This window comes from Taeniopygia guttata, chromosome 4 (genome assembly GCF_048771995.1).
Source record: "Taeniopygia guttata chromosome 4, bTaeGut7.mat, whole genome shotgun sequence".
Lineage (NCBI taxonomy): Eukaryota > Metazoa > Chordata > Aves > Passeriformes > Estrildidae > Taeniopygia > Taeniopygia guttata.
In genome coordinates this window covers 25,915,320-25,936,505 of record NC_133028.1, presented here as the reverse complement: position 1 = coordinate 25,936,505, position 21,186 = coordinate 25,915,320, and the positions used below count along the sequence as shown (strand labels likewise).

At 40.3% G+C, this 21,186-nt stretch overlaps 1 protein-coding gene across 4 annotated transcripts; it reads left to right on the top strand.

Moving 5' to 3' along the window:
- The first annotated feature begins 79 nt into the window (after positions 1 to 79).
- On the top strand, positions 80 to 17,501 carry OCIAD2 (OCIA domain containing 2). 4 transcript variants are annotated; one of them, XM_041715738.2, is made up of 8 exons: positions 80 to 100; positions 5,753 to 5,887; positions 8,231 to 8,321; positions 9,133 to 9,186; positions 10,995 to 11,042; positions 11,997 to 12,102; positions 13,307 to 13,394; positions 15,776 to 17,501. In XM_041715738.2, exons 2-7 carry the CDS (start codon positions 5,828 to 5,830, stop codon positions 13,386 to 13,388), a joined length of 441 nt encoding a protein of 146 aa, XP_041571672.2. In that variant the 5' UTR covers positions 80 to 100; positions 5,753 to 5,827; the 3' UTR covers positions 13,389 to 13,394; positions 15,776 to 17,501. The 4 variants fall into 4 exon arrangements, with proteins under 4 accessions (XP_041571672.2, XP_072784268.1, XP_030126912.4 ...); XM_072928167.1 differs by lacking the exon at positions 80 to 100 and adding an exon at positions 2,247 to 2,380; XM_030271052.4 differs by lacking the exon at positions 80 to 100 and adding an exon at positions 2,257 to 2,362.
- Positions 17,502 to 21,186: the final 3,685 nt, after the last annotated feature.

Below are 21,186 nucleotides of genomic sequence, written 5' to 3'. Positions count from 1 at the left end.
CAGTGTTTTCTAAGAGGTTCTTCAGTCAAGCAGCCAGAGCCTGTAAACCTTCCCTGAGTTTGTGAAATCTGTCCTTGATCTGCTTCTACTCTGACAACAGGTAATTTTTCAGCCAAACATTCAATTCTATATTGGATGTTTTATTTTTGGTATCACTTGAGTTTTTTTCTCTTTGATGCATAAAGTTGGTTTTGTTCCAGGAGTGGTAAGAATCTCTTGCTTTGTGTTTACTCTTCCAAATCACTAACATTTACTTGTTTCTGTCTATTACCTTCTCTCCATTTTTATAACTCTGAAAAACTTTCAGGTAAATCTTGGAAAGAAAGGTTTGAAGAACATACTTGATTATGATAACCAACTTTACATTTAAAGTTACAATTAAAAAGAAGCTTAAACTGATTTTTAATAGGCACTTTTGCAAAGAAAGGTGCAAGAATCCAAACAGTCCTATCTCTAGGCAATCAATATCCCCAGGCACACATATGCCCCGTGAGAAAATTATCATTCCAGTGCTCTTTCATTTTATGTTGACTTTAATCTGGACCAGTTAAGAAATTATTGGTTATTAAGTACTCACTCCACAGGGGATTCTCTTGTGTACTGTATTTCAGAATAGCCAGCATCTATTAAATTGTTTTCATGTATGTTTCAAGAATACCTTTTAGATCTCAGGAGGTATTAGATACACTTTCAAGACTTGTCTTGGGACAATACTCTTGCCCAGCCTCCATGTGAAAAGCACATTTTGCAGCAGCAAAGTCTGATCCTCTGGTTTGGCAGGCAAGAGTGGGAGAATAGTCTGGTGAAAGGGGCTTCAATTAGTTGAAGTAGCTTCAGCTCATGGAAGCTGAAAGCTTTTTTTGGACTTAAGAAAATTAATAACAACTTATGTTTCTTATGAAACTGAGATGCCAAGGTCATGCAAAATGAGGATGCTTAATGATCATCTCACAGGCTATTCATTTCATGATAAGCACTGAAGTATCATATCACCATTTAGGATACTCTACTGGAAACTACTGTCTTGCAGTAAAAAAAAAAAAAAAAAAACAACAACACAAAAACAAAAACAAAGCAAACCAAAATAGAAAGAGACTTTTTTTAGTAAAATAAAATGCAAAATAAAACTAATGTTTATAATTTTTGTTCTAGAAAACTTATTCTTAAAGAAAGGCATTGCCTTTCTCATTTCAGAGAAAGTAGGACAATATTTTTCAAAATTCCTAGAACAACCCCTCCCACACCCAACTGATATTTTCAGGATAACTTTTTCTTGCAAAATTATTTTTGCTTGATGAAAATGCCTTTCTTATTTGTTTAATTCTTGCTAATATTAATGTTTAATTATTTACTTACATAAGGAGCGTAGTATTAAAACCAAAGTAGATAGGCAATGCTTTTCATTCCAAAATGGTCAAAGTAGAATTTCTTGTTTCTTTTTTAAAGAACAAGATTTAATTTCTAGAAAACATATTTTCAGTTTGTAGGACAGACCCCATATGTTGTATACGGGGGTCCTCACTACAAGAAATATAACTGGAGAGGGTCCAGTGGAGGCCACAGGGATGATGAGAGGTCCTGAGCATCTCTCTTGAGGAGAGACTTCAGGGGCTGGGCCTGTTTAGTGCGCAGAGGAGAAAACTGGGACGGGGTCTCGTCAGTGCGGGTAAATATCTCACAGGCGGGTGTCAGAGAATGGGGACAGACCTTCCCTGGTGGTGCCCAGCGACAGGACGAGGAGCAATGGCCATCAGCTAAAACAAGAAGTTCCAATTCAACTTGAGGGAGATCTTTCCATTGAGAGTGGCAGAGCACCAAACATGGTGCCCAGGGAGGTCATGGGGGTCTCCCTTTCTCTGGACATTCCAAATTCATTCCTGTGTCACCCGCTCCAGGTGGCCCTGCCTTTGCACTGGGGGTTGGACCAGATGACCTCTATAGGGCCCTTCCAACCCTAATGATTCCGTGATTCTGTTACCTTCATTAACATATACTCTCGCTGAAACAGCGATCTGAATTTCAGTGGGGAAATCCGAGAACGCGGAATTTTCTTGGCGCACTCGCAGTTCTCCTACCGGAGCCCCCCCGGGAGGGGAGAAGTGGCCGCGGGTCCCGAGGGCGCGAGGAGCGGCGCTGGGGCGGCGGGGCGGGTGCTGAGGGCCGGCCGCCCGCTGTCCCTGCGCCCGGCGGCCGGCAGGCGGCGCTGCAGCCCGGCGCGCCTCGGCCCGGCTGGCGCGACTCGTGCGCTTCCGGGGCCGCCGGGCCGGGCCGGGCCGGGCCGGGCCGGGCCGGGCCGGGTCGGGTCGGGTCAAGCCAGGTCAGGTCAGCCCAGCCCAGCCCAGCCCTGCCCTGCCTGCGCGAGGTAAGCGCGGTGAGGCCCGTGAGTGTCAGACTCCTCCTCTCCCCGCCAAGCGGCTACGCGGGGCGTCGCGGCGGGGGAAGGCGGGCGTGGGGCGCGGCTTTCGACGGCCGGCCGCAGCCTGTGCCTGTGCCTGTGCCTGTGTCTGTGCCTGTGCCTGTGCCTGTGCCTGTGCCTGTGTCTGTGTCTGTGCCTGTGTCTGTGCCTGTGTCTGTGCCTGTGTCTGTGTCTGTGCCTGTGCCTGTGCCTGTGCCTGTGCCTGTGCCTGTGCCTGTGTCTGTGTCTGTGTCTGTGCCTGTGTCTGTGCCTGTGCCTGTGTCTGTGCTGCCGCTGCCTGTGTCTGTATTCTGTGCCTGTGCTGCCGCCCGGCGGCGCTGCCCCCCCTCAGTTGAGGAAGCACGCTGAGGTGCTTGAGAGTGTCCAGAGAAGGGCAGCGGAGCTGCTGGAAGCTCTGGGGTATAAGTCCTGCTAGCAGCGGCTGAGGGTGATTCGGCTGTTTAGCCTGCAGAAAAGGATGCTCGGGGAGACTTCATTGCCCTCAGCAACCACCCGGAGGGAGGTTGTAGCCAGGGCAGGATTAGTCTCCTCTTCCAGACCACTAATGGCTGGACAAGAGGACGTAGCCTCAAGCTGTGCTAGAGGAGGTTCAGGTTGAACATCAGGAGGAATTTCTTCACAATAAGAGTGATTAGACATTGGAATGGACGTGACTGTGCCATGGTTCAGTTGACAAGGTGGTGTTTGGTCATAGCTTGGACTCTATGATGTTAGAGGCCTTTTCCAGCCGAATTGGTTCTGTGATTCTAGGAAAGAAATACTCTGTGCTGGCCGGGCGTGCACTGCCCTGGCTGGGGGCACTGAGCAGCGGCTGCAGGGCTGAGCAGGCATGGGGCATTCCCCAGCCCCTGCTCTCAGGCTGCTGGTAGGGACCTTTTCATTGACTGCCTGGTGCAGCTACTCTGTAAGCTCACCCCTGTTTTAAACTCGGGCTCTTATTTCAAAGAGCCAGTTCAGATAGGTGTGAAACATCATGTTGAGGCTTGTCATCTTCCATGGTCCTTGAAGTGCGTCTCTGAAATCTTTGATGCGTGGTGCCTGCTCTGGGCATCACAGCCCACTGCGTGGACCAGTAAATACATGCAATTTTTACTCCCCCTTTCTTCCCCGAAGTGGTCCTAGAAATTATTCCTATTCAGAAGGAGGCTTTTTATTGAAAACACAGTATATGAAGTTGGCAACTCTCATATTTTAAAATCTTACCTATGTTCTTGCATAATGTTTCTTTGTCATCCCATTAGAGGTATTCAAACTGTGAGATTTTTTCAGGAGCCTAAAATTAGCATTTTCTTCTCTAAATGAATAAAATATTTCTTGTAAAAGATGAATACGTTTTTTGACTATTTGATCCTTGCAAACTGCATAGATTTAATCTTGTATTATATAGGCATTTCATTTAAACAGAATAATATAACTGGGAAATTCTTCCCAGAGTATACTTAATTATTGCACTAAGAATTACATGTAAGGTTGAGTAAACAGTAATGAGTAGTGCAGAAAATTATAAGAAATTACATTCCTCCAGTACCCTAATGGAAATAGTTATTTTTTGGGATAACAGTTGTCTTTGCAAGTTACAGGGCCTTGAAATATTAGAACATTTTTACATTCCTCAGATAGGAGACAGCTTGTCTGCTAGGTATGAATATTAATAATTCAGTTACATAATATTTTGATGACATCAACTCTGTCTCTTTGTTTCATTCTTGCCAGTAGAGCTCTCAGCTTTTATCCCATGTGGGAGACGTACCATGAGGCTGCTTAAAGGGCTAAATATTTTTCGCGTTCTTCATTATGTTGAAGCAGTAGCATAGCTGAATAACATGTAGAAACATGTACTTAGGACAATATAGGAGGCCCATGGCAAACTGCAAATAGTTATAATCTTTATTTATACCCATTCTTTTTCCTTCATTTTATTTTATTTATTTTCCTCCTGTGACTCAGCTGTTTTATTATCATGAAAAAGACAAGCTCTTTAAATCCGTTGCAGCATTTAGAAACTGTTTCCAGTGATTATTTTTATGCAGCCGTCTGCACAAGTAGGCTTTGTGAGTAGATAAGAATAAGAAAGCAGATAAGGAAAGAAAATTTGATTCATTCTTGATTGACACAAACCTCTTTAAAGTTTTATACATATTTCTCATATTTTATGTCTTTTTTTGTATTAAGTGACAAGAGGCTGATGAAAATTGAATTGCTTTCAGATTGAGGAAGACAGTGTAGAGCTGTGAGCTTTCCTCATATAATATGGGTTTTCAAACTTACAGTTTTTCAAAGACACAGTGATCATTGTCATTTTGTAAGTGTCTGCGAATAAAGTGCAGATTGTTATGAATTCAATGCTTTATTTTAGGTTTTTTTGCCAAGGGGATAGGAGGATATTTTGCTTCTATTGCTTAAAAAAGCTTTGCTGTCTGGATATCTAGTGTATATGAAGTAGACGTTGCTTAAACTTCATAGCTGTGTAACTGACCCCAAAATAAGTGCAGGAAGTTTATACAGTAATATTACGAATGCAAAAAACCATTTAGGTCAGTAAATTGTTGCATATCTTTTTTATTTAACTCTGCCGATTGCAGTCACTTTAGCCTTGTTCAGTGCCACCATTCTCAGAAGGTACTTTTCAGAAAAGCAGAAGTACCCTCTGTGTTAATAAAGTGCCAGACCATGCCAGCAAAGTGCTAGGTAAAAATCTCAATTTAGATTGTTTGAATTCTCTAGAAATAAATGAGTTTCCTTTTTGCTTTTCTCTAGCAGTGCAGCTCTCAAGCATTGAAAACTGCAACTCTAAAAGTCTTTGGAATCTATTTACTCTTTTGTGGTTTTTTTGGGTTTTTTTTTTGGTTTTTTTTTTTTTAAAGCATGTTTGTGACTGAATTGGGTTTCTGGAGATACAGATGCAGATGTAGTTTGTGATAGGCTTGCTTGGTGGGTCCCATGGAATCCAGGCTTCAGATGGTGGCAGTGAGGATAGAAGTTGTGGACAGCACACTAAAGAGGCTATTTCTTGGACCTGCAATACATTACAAAATTAGAAAGGTTTTCAGTTACTTGCTCATATTTATTTGCATTTCTTTATGATTATGCATACTATACTAAGTCATGATTCAGCATTTAATTGTAGTTACTGACTTACCTGTTTAAGTTACATACAACTCTGTGTTGCTGATAAGTGACAAATTTTGCTGTAAATTGTGTACCAGGTGACTCGATGCTATGTGCTGTAAAAAATACACTCCTTTCAACCTGGTCATTTTTTTTCTAGATGAACTTAGGAACTGGGCTTAGGAATATCAGTATGATATCTTGACTTTTTACCTTTGTACCTAGCAGAAAGAGAAGTAGCCAAGCATAAAAGGCGTAGCTTCTGCTGAACAAGAGCAGTAGCAGACTACAAGGAAAGAGGCAATGTCTTCTGAAACAGGTCAACAGGGAAGTCAGACACCTCCAATAAAACAACCTGGATGGGTAAGCTGGGTTTCCTCCCTTATATTTCAGTGCTATTGCTAATGAATAACAGATTTTTCCTCAGTTACTCTTATTGAAGAGAGAAATGGCTTAAGCATATAGACAAAGAGAGGAAAGGATGGTGTGTTATTTTTCCTGGTTCACTGTGCTCAGAGGGCTGGGAGTTGTGAATCTTAAGGCTCTGATTTATGCCCTGAGTTATGAGCTGGCATAGCCGTGGTGTCTGAGTGCAAGTCCAGTACAACCTGTCCCCATCAAGCTCTGCATGCACATGTTCAGAAGGGGAGAAGGGAACAGTACAGCACAAAATCTGGCCTACAGCTCTACAGAAGATGAACATTCTCCTCTGATGGAGACATTTAGGAATTTAAATATGGTATGACTTTTTGCTAACCAGTCACTACCAGAGGGTAGCAATACCGGGCTGATCTGCAAGGAAGAGGCACAAGTGACAGCAGGGTGACAGGGGCTGGGGCCTCAGGTACATGATGCACAGTATCACAGTACCCAGAAAGAGGAGAGCAGATCCAATGATGTTAACCAGGGTCAGCCCATAGTCTGTTCAGTGATGGCCAGGCAAGTCTGATGCTAAGCTGCATGATCAGGTTAGCAAGGCAGGGTAAGGATCTCCATGTTATAGCTACAGCACAGTTAAGACAAGGGCCTGAGCTTATATACAGCTCCTGAGCTGAAGGGCAGAGGCCCTGAGCAAAGTTTCTTGCTGCTTTTTCCAAGCTTTTCTGTTTTCTCAGCAGTCTAACTTGGTGTTACACAACTGTGCCATGGTAGAGCTGACTCTGAGGCCAAGCAGCTAAACAGCTGGCAGAGTGTGTATGGAGGCAGAAAGGTTGCAGAGCCTGTTGGTGCACTTAGGGCTCTGACATGCATTTCCTTATATTTCAGTCAGCCTGTTTGTATTTTACTGTATTTGCTATGACCTTGCTCTGAAACCAGTTTGAAGCAGTTCTCTATGATCTGGAGTGGAGCCAATTCTGTATTTTTTGCACAGCACCACCATTAACTTTTGTGGGAGCAGTGCTTGAAGAAGGGCTGAGATATTAATTACCTATAATGTGAAATGTGTGGCTATGGCCAATAAATGCATTTCCTTATTATGGCTATAAAATCATGCATAAAAGGAGTCAGGCATAAAAGGAGATAGAATCCTGTAATAGATGAATGTACTCTTTTTTCCAAGGCATTGCTTCTTCTATGATGCCTGGTTTTTCTTTCAAGAGTATGTACATTTGAAGATGATGTGTTTTTACAAAAAAAAAAGTTAAAGTTTCAATTGATTTTAGCTTAATGAAACTCCTTTCCCTTGGCTTTTCTTGCTGAGCACAATGTCGTGGTATGGAATTGGAATATCCCTTGGGTCAGCCATCCCAGCTATGCCCCCTACCAAATTCTTCTACATCCCCAACCAATTTGCTGGTGGGGCAGCTTGAGAAAAAGAAACGGCCCTGACTCTGTGTAAGGTCTACTCAGCAGTAATTAAAGTAATTGTAAAGACTGGTTTGGTCATAAATCCAAAACCTAGCACCATACCAGTTACTGTGGAGAAAATAAACTCGTGTCCAGTCGAAACCAGTACACCCATTTATCTTAGATGTCTGATAACAACACTTCAAATGCTAACACTTGAGTCTTTTCTTAAAGAAAGAAAAATAATCCTCATATGTTTACGTGCCAATACCCTGGATAGTAGAATGCAAGGGAGAAGAACACTGTCACTTTTTCCTCACAATCACAATGGGTGAAAAAAGAGCTGCCTTCAAGAAGTCTGTTGGCAGCCTGATTTGTACTAGGGTGAAGCCAGTATGGTTGAGTTCAGTTAATGCCATGGATATATTTAAATTGCTCAGAGAGAAAGTTCTACTAGTGAGGAGTTTAGTAGAGTTTATGTTGACCTTCTTCTAAATACTTCCAAAATCTGCTTTTATTGAACTTCAGTTGACTTCTTTACAGAGCAGAACTTGATTTTTGAAAACTGCCACTCTGCCTTTATTTCCTGTCATTTCTTTCTGGGAGACATAATGTAGATCATGAGAATGAAATTACTAACAGATATAAAAGAATATGCTCCCGGGATAAATAGCAGGTGAGCAATTTTAGGAAAGTAAAGATCAACAAGATGAGTTGTTTAAACTTAAAACCTATGTAGTTTTTTCTGTATTGGTGTATCAAGATTTCATCACACTGCTAGCAACAGAATAAGGACTTTTGCTTGAAGGTTTTTGTATTTTATTTGTTTTTTTAAATAATTTGTCTTCTTTAATGGATTAATTTTTTTTCTTCCTGTGCAATTAAATTCGGGAAACTAATCCAGGTTTATGCTTTCAGCCAATGTTATTTTGTCCCATGTCCCAAATTCAAGACAGAGAGATTGCAAGGATCATTAAAGAATGCAAACAGGAAAGTTTCTGGTACAGAGGTGAGTGATCCAAAGTCATTCTTACCACACTTATCACACATCAAGAATGACTTCTTGATGTATGTTTGCAAAACTGTCTGCAAAATGCTTTTTTGTTGCAACACTGCTGTGGGTTAAATCTGTCATGTTAAGTTAAGCTTTGTATTCTTAAAGGTTTAATTGAATTATTGGCATAATTGTTGTAGGTAAAGGTGGTTGGATTGAGGTCTTGTTTAATATGAACTTCAGCAGTTGGAGAGTTGGTTCTATTCTTGAAGTCCATTATAACAACCACCTTAGGAATGTTTTACTTTGTTACATACTAGTCCCTTCCTTTGAATGGAAGGCAGGCACGTGTCTTTGATTTGTGAAATTCTAAGTATGTTAGGACAGCTAAAAAGATCAGTGCTTGGTGCTGTAATGCCTTTACTTCCACTCTCTCAGTTTGTGTTTAAATTATGTATTTCCTGAATGGAGAAGATTGAAAAGGGTTTCAGCATTTTATTGGAGCTGCTGTAATAAAAAGTGTTGCAGTAGTTAGAGGAGATATTCAGAGTGAGGAAACTATTATTTAATAAATATATATACATTGCATTAGCTCCAGATGTTACAGTGTGGCTGATGTCTGGCACTGTAAGGCTATCTTGACTTTGAAGAGAATGTAATCTGAAGGAGCAGATGTAATAGATGATTAAGACAGTAAGCAAAATGAATGTTTAGAAATAATGTGTTTAACATTAGAAACAAAAAACATTTAATGTATACGAGAGTATTTACCAAATACGTAGTAAATTTTGGCTGATAGCAGCTACTCTCCTTTTTATTTTTACAGCTCTTCCTTTATCTCTTGGGAGCATGCTTGTCACCCAGGGGCTAATCTCAAAAGGTAAAGATAAAAAAAGACATCATTAAAGTCCTGTTTTTCAAGATCAGTATTCTTCTCACTCATTACTGTCATTGCTATAGTGATTTGATTATTATGTGTGCATTGGCCCAGTCGTTCTTTTGCAAGAACGTGAACTGAAAAGTGAATTTGCAAATCCAAAGACTGGTGGCTGGATTTTGTCACCATGCTCACATGTAGTTGAGCAGTCTTCACTGGGGCAGCCCGCGGGGCAGAGCATTGTACAGCCCGAGCAGGGGCGTTAGAATCGGGTACTGGAGCGCTGACTGGTGTTCTGTTTGAAAATGCTGGCAATGTTTTGCCAGTGGCCATGTGTCAATATGACTACAGCTTTGGTGCAAAGGGACGAGGAGTACTGCCAAAGTGAGGAGACAGAGAGCTTTCTGTAGAGATGGCTCACAATCTGCAGGCTAACACAAAAGAAAATTGTGTTCTGTTTATGTGGTGGATGAGCCTGGTTCTATGCATGGTGCCTTCAGTTCCCCTGCTGGGGACCTTGACTGTGTATAAGGCTGAGGTTGGTGTTTTGGGGAGAGAGTGAGGGGCATCCACCCTGAAGTCTGCTAAGCTATATCCCAAGAGGCTGATCCCTATTGCATCCTTGATCTATGTGCTTGTAGGGAGACAGGGAGAGAAGGAGTAAGAGTGTATCAGAGAAGGATTACACATTGGAAAAAGGATGAGCAGTAATAGGAAGGGCACCGGGACTGTCTCTGTAGCTAACATGCCAGCCTCTGGCACCAGGTACTCTTCCCAGTTTGTGTTCACTGTACTTGGATGTTTCTGATCAGCTGTGAGATAGCAAATGCACTTTGTAAATAATCATTACTGTGTGTCAACAGTTGGAGGGGGGTGATTAGAAACAAACAACATTTTGTTCCTCCCTCCCTCGAGAAACCCAGTACAAAATTGCATAGATTACAGTAGGCAAAGGCCCTTGTGCTTAGCATAGGCTGAATACTCCTCTGTCTAAATACTTTCTTCTGATGGCTGCACACAGTACCCAGCCTCTAGAAGATGCTGGAGCTTCTAAGCCTCATTATTACTGTCTGAATGCATGTAACAGTGCAACCAGTGTTTACTTCCCTTCCCTTTGCCTCTGTAATCTTGCTGTGTGGAGCCCTCCTCCACAGCATGGCATTCCTCTGCCAGACACAGAGTTCTTAGAGGAATACTGGTTTCACCTCCTGAGATTAACCAGGGGAATGTGAATTTTGGTGGAAAAGCTAAAGATAATTTTTTGCTTTTTCTTGTTTCTATGCTCTCCTCTTAAAGGCCAAAATGTGTGATCTTTCCTCTCCAGAGGAGAGGGCTAGATACCAGTGGTGCAGTTTTAATTGATAGCCACAGAAAGCTACCAAAGAGCAGTTTTATCCTACTTACCACAGCACAAGGAGCTGGACCCTGTGTAAGAGATTTAATTTTGTTGCTTTATGTGCAGGGTTGGTTTTGCTGAAACATAAGCCACCATCACTTCCTCTGCAGTGCTGCAGGTGTCACCAGTGGCTGACGTGCTGCTTTCATGTTGGCTTACACTCTGAACTCCTGCCTGAGCTGAATCCTGCAAAATCCAGATTCTCTTCCTCCTATGACTCTAGGACTGCTCCAAAACACATTCACTAAGAACTAGTGGAATAGAAACCGCCCTGATGTACTGAAATCTGAGTTAGTGGACTTCATACCATCCTCACCTTAAGAAATGCAAAATCTGTAGGAAAATTAGTGCTGGTTTTGAGTGCCGGTGAGTTTCTCAAGTGAATAAGCTTTCTGACTATTTCCTTTTATTGTAGGCATTTTCTCAGCAAGCCCAAGATTTGGTCCATACCCCAAGATGGCAAGTAAGTTGTACCCAATTCTAAAACAAAAGGTTCCAAAATCTTATTTTTTTGCAATTTATATGTTAACCCAGCAGATTAGAAAATCAGATTTCTGATGTGTTTAAGAATAAATTTATGAAACTAGATTCTTCTAATGTAAATATTTTCAGTAGCAGCTTATATTTATGTAATGCAGTCTCTCATATTGGTGTAAAGTAGTGTCCACTTTGTTTTATAAATTATGTCAGCTTATCGATCAGCTGTGCTTGGCAGATTGCACAACTTATGGTATCATGAAGTCACAATACTATAATATATAAAATAGTATGGTCCTTTTCATGTGTTCGCTTGATTGATCTCAACTGTCTAATTCAGAACCATGGATTGATAAAGAAAACAAGTAGAAGCACAGAAACTGTACTGTACAGTTAGGTGGCTCGTAAATGACAAGAATTTAAATAGATTCCCTCTCCAGCAGAAATTCACCAGGAAATCAAGGACATTGAAGTAGTCTTTTATTCTGATTCTACTGAGTGAAAGCCACAGTGCAAGAGTATGGCAGGCTGATGTTCTAGCTTCTTAGAAGGCCAGAGAAGTTGGTGTTAAAAGTGTGATCATTAGAAGTAAACCATGGTGTGCAATCAAAGGGAAGAACTATTACTGCTGACATTGTGAATTAATTTTATTTTCTATAATCTGGTCCTTTAAATATTATCTCCTTTTCCTGTATGCAGGAATATTATATTTCTTTTTCTGTATCAATTATTTTGGACCAGTTGTTCTCTCTCATGATAGGTAACCAGTTTTCAGTAGTTAATGAATTCGCCCTTGTAAACCCTGTATAACTTCAAATGCGTTTGTAACATATTCTGAGAAGATGTGGTACAGAATTTGTTATGTTATTAAAGTGGAGCTTATAGCACACTCCTGATTTTAGCTGTTGTACTAACAATGTTTTGTTATCTGTCTCTATAGTTGCTGGTATCTTGGGTTTTGCCATTGGAAGGATGTCATACATGGGAGAATGCCAGAAAAAGTTTCAGAAAATTGGTATTGCACCATTTGGTCCACAACAAAAAAGGTCTGTGCTAATTTAAATTATTAAGCCTAGATCAAAATAGTCTAAAACACACTAAAAATTATATGCAACAAAACTATGAATTTAAATTCTGTGATTAGATCCTGAAGTACTAGTTATAGTCTCGGACTATATTGCAGTATTAGAAACTATTACACATTATTCAGAAAATACAAATTGAACTCATTGTAATACCTGTTACTAGGATATCCATTATTTAAATGAAATTATTGTCCTTTTAGCTGTGATGTGACTCATTCTCTTTTCATCTAGTATCATACTGCTAAGATTGTCCATGTTATCACTTTGATCCTTTGAGTCTTCCTTTGGAACATACCTCAGGCCAAATATGCTACAGATTTTTTTATAATGTTCTCATATTTTAACAACAATGTCAACCTCAGCCAATATTCCAAGCCTCTCTCGCATCTATGGCTTTGCCCAACCTCATGCTGTCATGCCAAACCATGAAGAGCGCAAACTGAGGGGGTGCTTTTTCCACCTTGCACTTCTAACCATAGAACAAAGCTCAATGGTTGACTTCTGTCACCTGCTACCTCCATGTTTTATTGATTGTTTTCTCAACTTCACATAAAGTACTCCTTCACATCAAATCAGACTCTGACTTCCTTCCCAGCTCCTCCTTCAGCTGCCTGTTATGCTCTCCATTCTCAATATTGCTTTTGGTATAAAACTTTTGCTCACAGAACACATTTCCAAAAATCCTGTCCAAAAAAATCATTCTCCTTTGTCTTTCCACATCTTTCCCTGAGACCAGCATGAGACCATTTTATGCCTATAAAAGTACCTGACTGATAATGGGAAGTTTCTTCATGGTTCATCTATTTCTCTACTTGTATTCTTCCCCCACATAACAAAGTATGTACTTGGTATTGCACAAAATGTTCTACACCTTACTCCTAGCTTGGTTTGCTCATAGGTACAATGGCAAGGACTGTCTTTTGCTGCTTAGAAAATCCTGTTTTGTCTTGGCAATTGCTAGAAGGAGTACTTAATGCTAATTAATGAGCATTTATTGGCTGAGACATTTAGATGTAATATTTTGCAGTTTATATCCCATATTACAAAATTGGAGAATATAGGCAAGAGATTACTTCTTCAAGAACTTTTGCCATCATGCTTTATGGTTGTATTAGAAAAAATCCAGCAAAATTCTTCAATGTGTTATTTGCTTTCAATATTGTAGGAAGTGTCATCATACTTGCAAAGAATGCAAAGCAAAATTGGGATCAAATGAGAGAGAAGGTTCAAGCTGTTCAGCAACTTAGGGCCAGGTAAGCAACCTTGTAATTTTTAAAAAAAAATCTCAAGTTTTTTTCCATGGTGAGTGGTATTCTTCTTTTGAACAATATAGTGCAAAATCACAGATTTTAACAATGGATCAAAGTCCAAGCATTACTCAAGGAGATATTCTGTATTTGTAATTCCTGATTAATTTTGTTTCTAAATTTTTACCTTAATATCTTTATCGTCCATGCTAATTTTAAATTCCCCATCTCTGAGGAATTTTTTTTTTAACTGTAGTTGAGTATTGATGATTGACTTAAGTGGAATTAATTTGGATTGATTGTTTGTATTAAAACAAATACAACTCCTTTCAATTTCTAGCTTGTTTTACTTAAGAATCAAATAATTATGGATTTTGTTGATATTTAAAAATGCATTGAAATATTGAGAACTAAAAGCAGACACGGCTGGGTGTGGGTCTTTTGCATTCAGTTCTACAATTTGGCTAGAGCCTTAGTGGGGTAGTGTAATAGTGGTGCAACAGCATCTGCTGTGGTGGGGCAGGGAACATGGTTCATGTGGTGTTCTCACCCCAGAAAGGGGGAAGTTCCCTCTGTGGAAAAGGAGGTTTTACAGGGTAGAAGGTAGTCGAGTGTTTAAAAGGACTTGCACTCTATGAAAAACAGGCCAGCAGCTGGGTTTTTTAAGAATGTTTCACACTGTCTGCTTGTGGTAAGCTGGCCTACATTTCTCACAGGCAGGAGAATGTGTGAAAGTGTTTGCAAATAGCTTGGCTGACTGCAACAGAGGGAGCAGAGGGCCTGTTTGAAACCCTGCCATTGGAGCTTATACAGCTAAGAACAGAAGTCTGACACAGAAATTATTGGATTGAGTCTAGCATATATAATGTACAAATTCAGACAAGGATATTGGTAATGGTCCCTTTCTTACTCCAAATTGCATGCCCACAGACAGTCTGTAAGGAGGAATATCCTATCAGAACCTGTTTACTTGCTTAGAAGAGAGATTTTGATGGACTTTTACTATGCAACAATACATTATGGCAGTGAGTTTTCTGAGTCCTTAAAGAAGCCATTAGAATAAAGTCCTGATTTTAATCAGCTTTGCCTCTGGTTCAGCATTTTATATCAAACGCTGCAAGTGCTCAGGCACTAGCAGAAAATGCACTTTAGCTTAGGCTCACCTAATAGGTTGTGCCAAAAGAAGCAGTGCTTCTCTTGTGCCAGCTATACAGATCATGACGTGACCTGGCTCTCCAGGCCACCTCTCTGCTCTAATTTGGTGTGAGGACAGGGATAAAAAAATCCCCCAAAACTTTCTGAAGGGTCTCTTGCTAGTGCTAGCATGAAGGAGGGAGTGAGCCAGACTTAGATAACTCTGAATAAATAACACTCTAAATCCATTAGCACCTATGAGCTTAATTAACCTCTTGCAATACTGTGTTGATTAACTGCTTTTGAAGATTTTGTCTTAAATAAATGCTTACATAGGCTCACTTATTTCAAATAAGGACCCCAAAGCATATTTGAGAATGGTCATTTACTAGCAATTACCTGTGTAGGGGAATCAAATATTTATTATGGGATTTACCTCTGCTGTTTGTCAGAGCTGCAGCTTGCTGAACTTGCAATCCAAACACATTTTATTTTTCAGCCTTCCTCTGTGAGCTGACAATATTTTTTCTGGTGTGCGAGTACCAATTAGCTTTTAGATAAATTCCAGATTTTCTCAAATACAAGGAGACTTGCAGCTTTTTGAGGGGAAGAACACAGGATACCACAGGCCTCTCTCCTTGTTTTCTTCCTGTAATGGGTCCTGAAATTTCTGCTGCGGAGCCTGTTCCCTGCTCCAGCTCACATGTTCATCAAAGACCTTGACTGCTGCACATTTTACCAGCAGCTTAGATCTTGTCTGGTTTTTAAAAGGGCTTGAAAGCTTAGTCAAAAAATCAGTATGAAAACAAATATAAGGTAGGTGTATTTCTTCAAGCTTTAATTGATGTAATGAAAAAGCCATTACATTTGGGCCAGTGTGGTATTTTGATGGACAGGTTTTAGAAACTTAGGAAAAGAAGTACTGTAAGCATTATGTTGTTTTCTCTGTTGTTAAACCTCTTCTGTGTATCAATAAAAATTCTTGATTTAGCATGCTGTGCTCTGAAAATGTGCAGAACCCCTGCTGAGCACATCTTGCTACTATCCATGCGAAGCATATGGCGCAAGCTCTGGCAGTACCTGGGAAGACCACCCAGATAAAATTGTATTCATGTTTAGAAGTCCAAAGGTAATGTCTTTTATCCTCAGGGGCTCTGGAATGTTCTCAGAGAAATCACCAAGGAGCTCCATGTTTCACATTGAGAGCAAGGTGGCACTCATATAAATAACAGGTCATTTTATTCTGTTTACAGATGTAGTGAACATGATTAAAACTTTATGGACCATCTTCTTTCAAGGCACTTTCCTGTAGACTAGAAATAATAATTTTGTGATTCTGTCTCTTAGATTTGGTATAAATTGACTTATTTGAAATAGTTGCATATTGTTACAAAGTTCTGTTTGTACAAAATACCAGTTTTTTGAAATGCACTTTTTGAAATACACTCCTCTTTTTTCAGCACACACTGGTTTATTAACCTCTCTTCAGTGCAATTTAGCTCTTACTGCTGATAAATTACATTTGTCTATTGTATTTAGATGCTAGCAATGCTTTGTGTAACAGACAAAGTGGTTTATGTTGGAATGTTTGTCTCTGTCAAACAGAAAGGGTGTGAGGATGTTTAAATGGTTTGCACAGTGAAGCAGCTGTCCAGTCTCTGAGCTGACCCCTTGGTTATGGAGTACTTTAAGAGTACCAAATTCAGGGTATTGTCAGACTGCAGTTACTGTGCTGAACCAACTTCTCATAAGCCAGTTTTACACAGAGGGCGGCTTTGCCAGGGATACCAAAATCATGAACAAGAACACACAATATTTTGGAACAATTTAGGGTTGCATAAAATCTGAGGCCACCAGATGCTGAGAAAACCCCAGATCTAGATGGCACATGCTCTCTACAAACAGCGGGACACACAGTCTTCCATGAAACATCTCAACAAATCAAAAGGAGGCACTTCCCCTAAACACAGTGATGGCTTTCATATGGAAATAAATGCAACTACGGAAAGTTTGGGCTTCGCTGTCGATGAAGACTGTCTTCTGTGGGCTTTTTCTGTTTGCTTTTATACAATGCCTGTGGTTAGTGCTCCTCTTTTGAACTAGCTTCTGTGGGCATCTTTACTTCGACACAAATTCTGCAAGCAAAATATATAGTGTGGAAAAGTGTAATGTAACTATTAATTGGTTAGTAAACACAAAAGAGATTCTGGATTTGACAAAGTGATTAGACTGAATACTCAACTCCCTGATAAAGCACTTGGATAGCCTTTCCTAGTCAAGCAAGAGGGCTTTCAAGCCAGCAGGCAAAAGGGGAAGGATTAGACTGACTGACCTCCCTGTTCTTTTTTTTACTATAAGATTTTATACTTTTCTACTTGGTGTTTAGCCTCTTGAATTCTTTAGCTACTAAGAACCCCAGTCTCAACAGGGCTTCAATTTTACACTTGTTACTTTTATACAGTATTTTTGCAGCGTTTTCAATGGGAGTCGGGGATTCACAGCAGTGCTGTGTCACAGCTGCTGCTCTGCACAGGCAAGTGAGCCTTGGAGAGCCTTCCACAGGGCCTCCAGGGAGAAGGGCTTACACAACCACTGAGAAGGCGACCTCCTTTGTGAAAATCCTGTGTTGTCATGGGTGTGCTGTGATAGCCACCAAAACTTGCATGGTGACATGTCTGAGCTACTTCCCCTTCATCTGTCATCTGCTGTCAAGATAACAGCCAGAAGCTGCACCAGGGTTAGTCGTGCCTGGGTTATCTGAGGGAAGCCATTACATCCAGGTGACGCCAAGGAGGGCGATGCCTGTGACAGACCTTGCATGTCAGACTCAGAGGCTGTTCTTGTGGTCAGTGTTACCTCTTGGGATTACAATTTAGCTGCTGGACATTGCTTTACATGTAATTTTGTATTTTTAACATGTACTTTTTGTATTTTTTACTTTTGATTATTTTTCTGTAATAAATATACTGATGTATAAAATTTGTCTCCTTTTTTCCCTAACTTTGTTTCCATACTTTGCAAAAGGCTGAATACCTAATTGTGTTGATCTCAGTTCATGAGTTACTGTGATACAGGTATGAAAAAAGGAAATTTGTGAATAAGATGTATTAGCACTAAATTTATGCATATCAAAGGAAAAATGAGCACAGCTAATGGGCAAACTGTTCTTTCAAAAGTCGTTAAAAGCAGCTGGTTTTTAGTAATTATGTGCAGTTGAATGAGCCAATCTTTGTTTAGTCATTGCCATTGCTATTGTGCATTCCATACAAGCAGGTTAAATTTATGTTTAATTGAAGCAGAAGTTGAATACATTGAATTTAGGGGTGAACTATCAAAAAAATAGGGAAAGATTTCAGGTAATCATTTCCTTCTTTAATAAGAGGGGAAGAGGTCTCCAGGAGGGAAAACATTTGACCTTGCAAAGGTAAACTAAACTTTTCTTAGTGATTTCTTACACTGATAATAGGCTGTACACCACCCCCACCCCCCCCCCCCGACAGAAGATGTTATAAAAAGGAAAAAAAAATCCAATGAACTTACACAGCTTCCTGTGAGTCATTTGTATCTGGAAAGTTGAACTTCTTTTCTTCACTCAGAGACAAGGGAGTTGAACTGTGTGCTTAGGCATATTACAGCTTAGGTGAAGTCCATGTAGTTGTTAAAATCAGGAAACAAAATACCTCCTTCAGCTGTGATACAGAGTGGATAGCTGTGTGTAAGTCTCTGTGCACTTATGAAATTATGGCTAGAAAAAGGGTGCAAGAGGAAAGCTACAGTGACATTATCCTCAAACAACTGCAAAGACTGCTTATCTTTGTGGATTTTTGTATTATCTGTTGGCATTCATTTTACAAATATGGTATTCGCTCCAAATTTTAAAAAAGGGGTTTTAGAAGAGAAAGCAATTGTAGGTTGAAAACAGTGCATTCCTGTTTAAATCCTTAGTAGGTGGACTCTAGGCAAGCCAGCTGTCTATAATTCTATATCTGGGAATTAAAGGGACATGAAAGCTCACTATCCAGGTTTTCATAAATCCCTACCAGAAACAAGATTTTCTTATTTTATTGTATTTTTAGAGAAGAGTGAGAGAAAAGGGCATGCTATGCAACAACAGGTAATAGGAGGAGAGAGCTCTGGACTGAACTGGTAAGAAGAGAGTAGGTTCTGGGGCAGGATTTATAACAGGAGCATGCTGGACCAGGCTCTGTGGGAAATACAAAGTGGCAGCAACACTAACTTGGGAGCAGCAGCCCCTTCCTCGTCCATTTCTACCAGTGGAAGAGCTGCTGATAATTTGTCCCACTCACCCAACTTGTTTTTGGCATCACACACAAAAAACCCATTTGAGAGGACAACTTCGGACATCAGTATTGCAGTAGTTCCACATCCTTGAAATACTAAGAACTTGTACATTGTATGACTATGGAGGGTTATTTGTTTTGTTTGCTTGTTTGTTTTTTCCTAGTAAGTCCCTCAAAAAAATAAGGTTCTCCAGGAAATAAATGAGACTTCTCAAGGCTGTTTAAAATCTAGAATGCCTGAGAGGGCATTCAGGGACGTGTTAGGGGGATCTGGTCAACATTTTAACAGATAATCTGCCAAAGGAAAACACAAGTGTTTCTTGATGACAAAATTACAGACCTAGGAAAAAAATCTTCATGTGAGAGGCTGACTAATAAGCTTCATAGTCATGCAGCAAAATATTAACTGCATCACACAGTTGGTTTTAAATTATTCTGACTTTTTCAGTACAGGGACCTGAGAGTCATTTTGCATAGTTGCAAGACATAGGATCAGTGGTATTTGACAGCCGAAAGGCAAGTAGAACATTAACAATTCCCAGGGAAAAAATAGATTTATACTACAGAGCAATTCTATGGCATTCCCTCATTTTTAATATTATGGTGCTTCCAGTGCATCTCAGAAACTGTACAACACAGAGACAGAAACAGGAGAAAGAAAAATTAAAATAAAAGATTATCAGAAATACAAAGTGGTTTCATTACACGAGATTATGTAACTCACTTTCCAGGCTGAAAACATCTCAAGGTGAGGAATGTAAATAGTACTATGTCTGTAAAAGAGTGAAAGATGAATAGGGAGCAAGTAATTGCTGTATTTGTAAAGTCAAAACTCATCAGCACTCAGTGAAATGAGATTTAAACCAAACAGAAAAGAAACTTTTCTTCACACAGCACAATTCCATCAGGGGCATTTGTGCCACAGGATCTGGTAGAATCAAAGAAAACAGCTTCAAGAGACATGACCTACACAGAGATTTGGCTACAAAACACCTGTATTTGCATATCCAAATGCAGCCTTTGTGTCAGGGAATTGTGCAGCTATGATCGATTAAGGACAGGAATGCGCATCAGTGAAGATCTCCTTCTAGAAGGATCACTAGCCAGTGGGGGAGACAGGGTGACCATCGTGGCAATTCTTGTATTCTTGCAGCTATTGAAAAACCAAGTTAAGAGCCCTGTCAAATGAACTAAACCCCAGGTAGGTCATATCTAGAAGTGAAGACTGAAACATGCTTCATGTGTAGAAAGGACAAGACACGATTATTGAGAAAACACATCTTTATTTGTATTACAGTATAGTGACTTCCTCTGCAGATGAAGGGTGAAAAATAACTAAGGGTGGTAATGGATGCTTTTCCCGTTGTATTTGGCATTCAGATTGATTGAGAGCAGTGGCACTTCCAACTTGTTGCATAGAAAAACCCCACTTACCAAAACTTTGAAATGTTTCTTCTTACTGTGAGTGTTTTGAGCTTTCTGTAGCTTGTGTTCAGGCACATCAGCAAGCTCAGGTATTTCAGAGCAAGAGATCTTTAATACTTCTTCCCAGAGGCACATTTTAAACCTGTTCACTCAGACCTCAGGAGGGTGAGGTCTGCCAGGGCTGGGCTGGACGTGCCCAAGCGAACTTCCTTCTGCACTGTCACATCTGTAATGCTTACAGGAAACCCTTCCCAGCAGCAAACGCTTGCCAGTTACTCGCTCCCATTCTCCTGCTTAGCTCCGCGGATCCAGCAGATCGCAGTGTTCCGTGCCGTGCCGTGCTGCTCCGTGCCGCCCCGTGCCGCGCCGCTCGCCCATGGCTCCCGGCCAAAATGCAGCCTCCGAGCGGGCTGAGAGCTGCGCGTTCTCCGGTATGTGTAGGGGCAGTGAGGAAAAATGCATGCAGTCTTACATAAAATCTTCAGGGGACCCTAAAAAACTCTTCACTCTTCTGTGAAACACACAGCCGTATGCACTGACTCCACAGCACTGTACCAGGAGAAATGTTTTCTACTTACAATAGCTAAAATTATTTTGACATTGTTAATTATCCACCATTAATGTTTAGGGATCAGCTACTGCAACCAAATTCACCCTTAACTGTATCAGTTGCACTGTTTAAAAATGCTAGTTATCCTAAAATAGTTAAGATTTACAATTGTATTCAAACTACAAAATTAAGCCAAACAAAATCATTTATTTTGGCATTAGATTTATATAGAAACTAACTTTAGCTTCATAACTAAAATAAAAATCTAATGCACTAGAAATGTGCTTCCACTGTGGGTTAGTAGTAGCAAAGAATGTTGTTCATTCTGTGTAAGGAATAAATTAAAAATTTCAGGGTTTAGAAGCTGTTCATGCAAGATCTCATATCC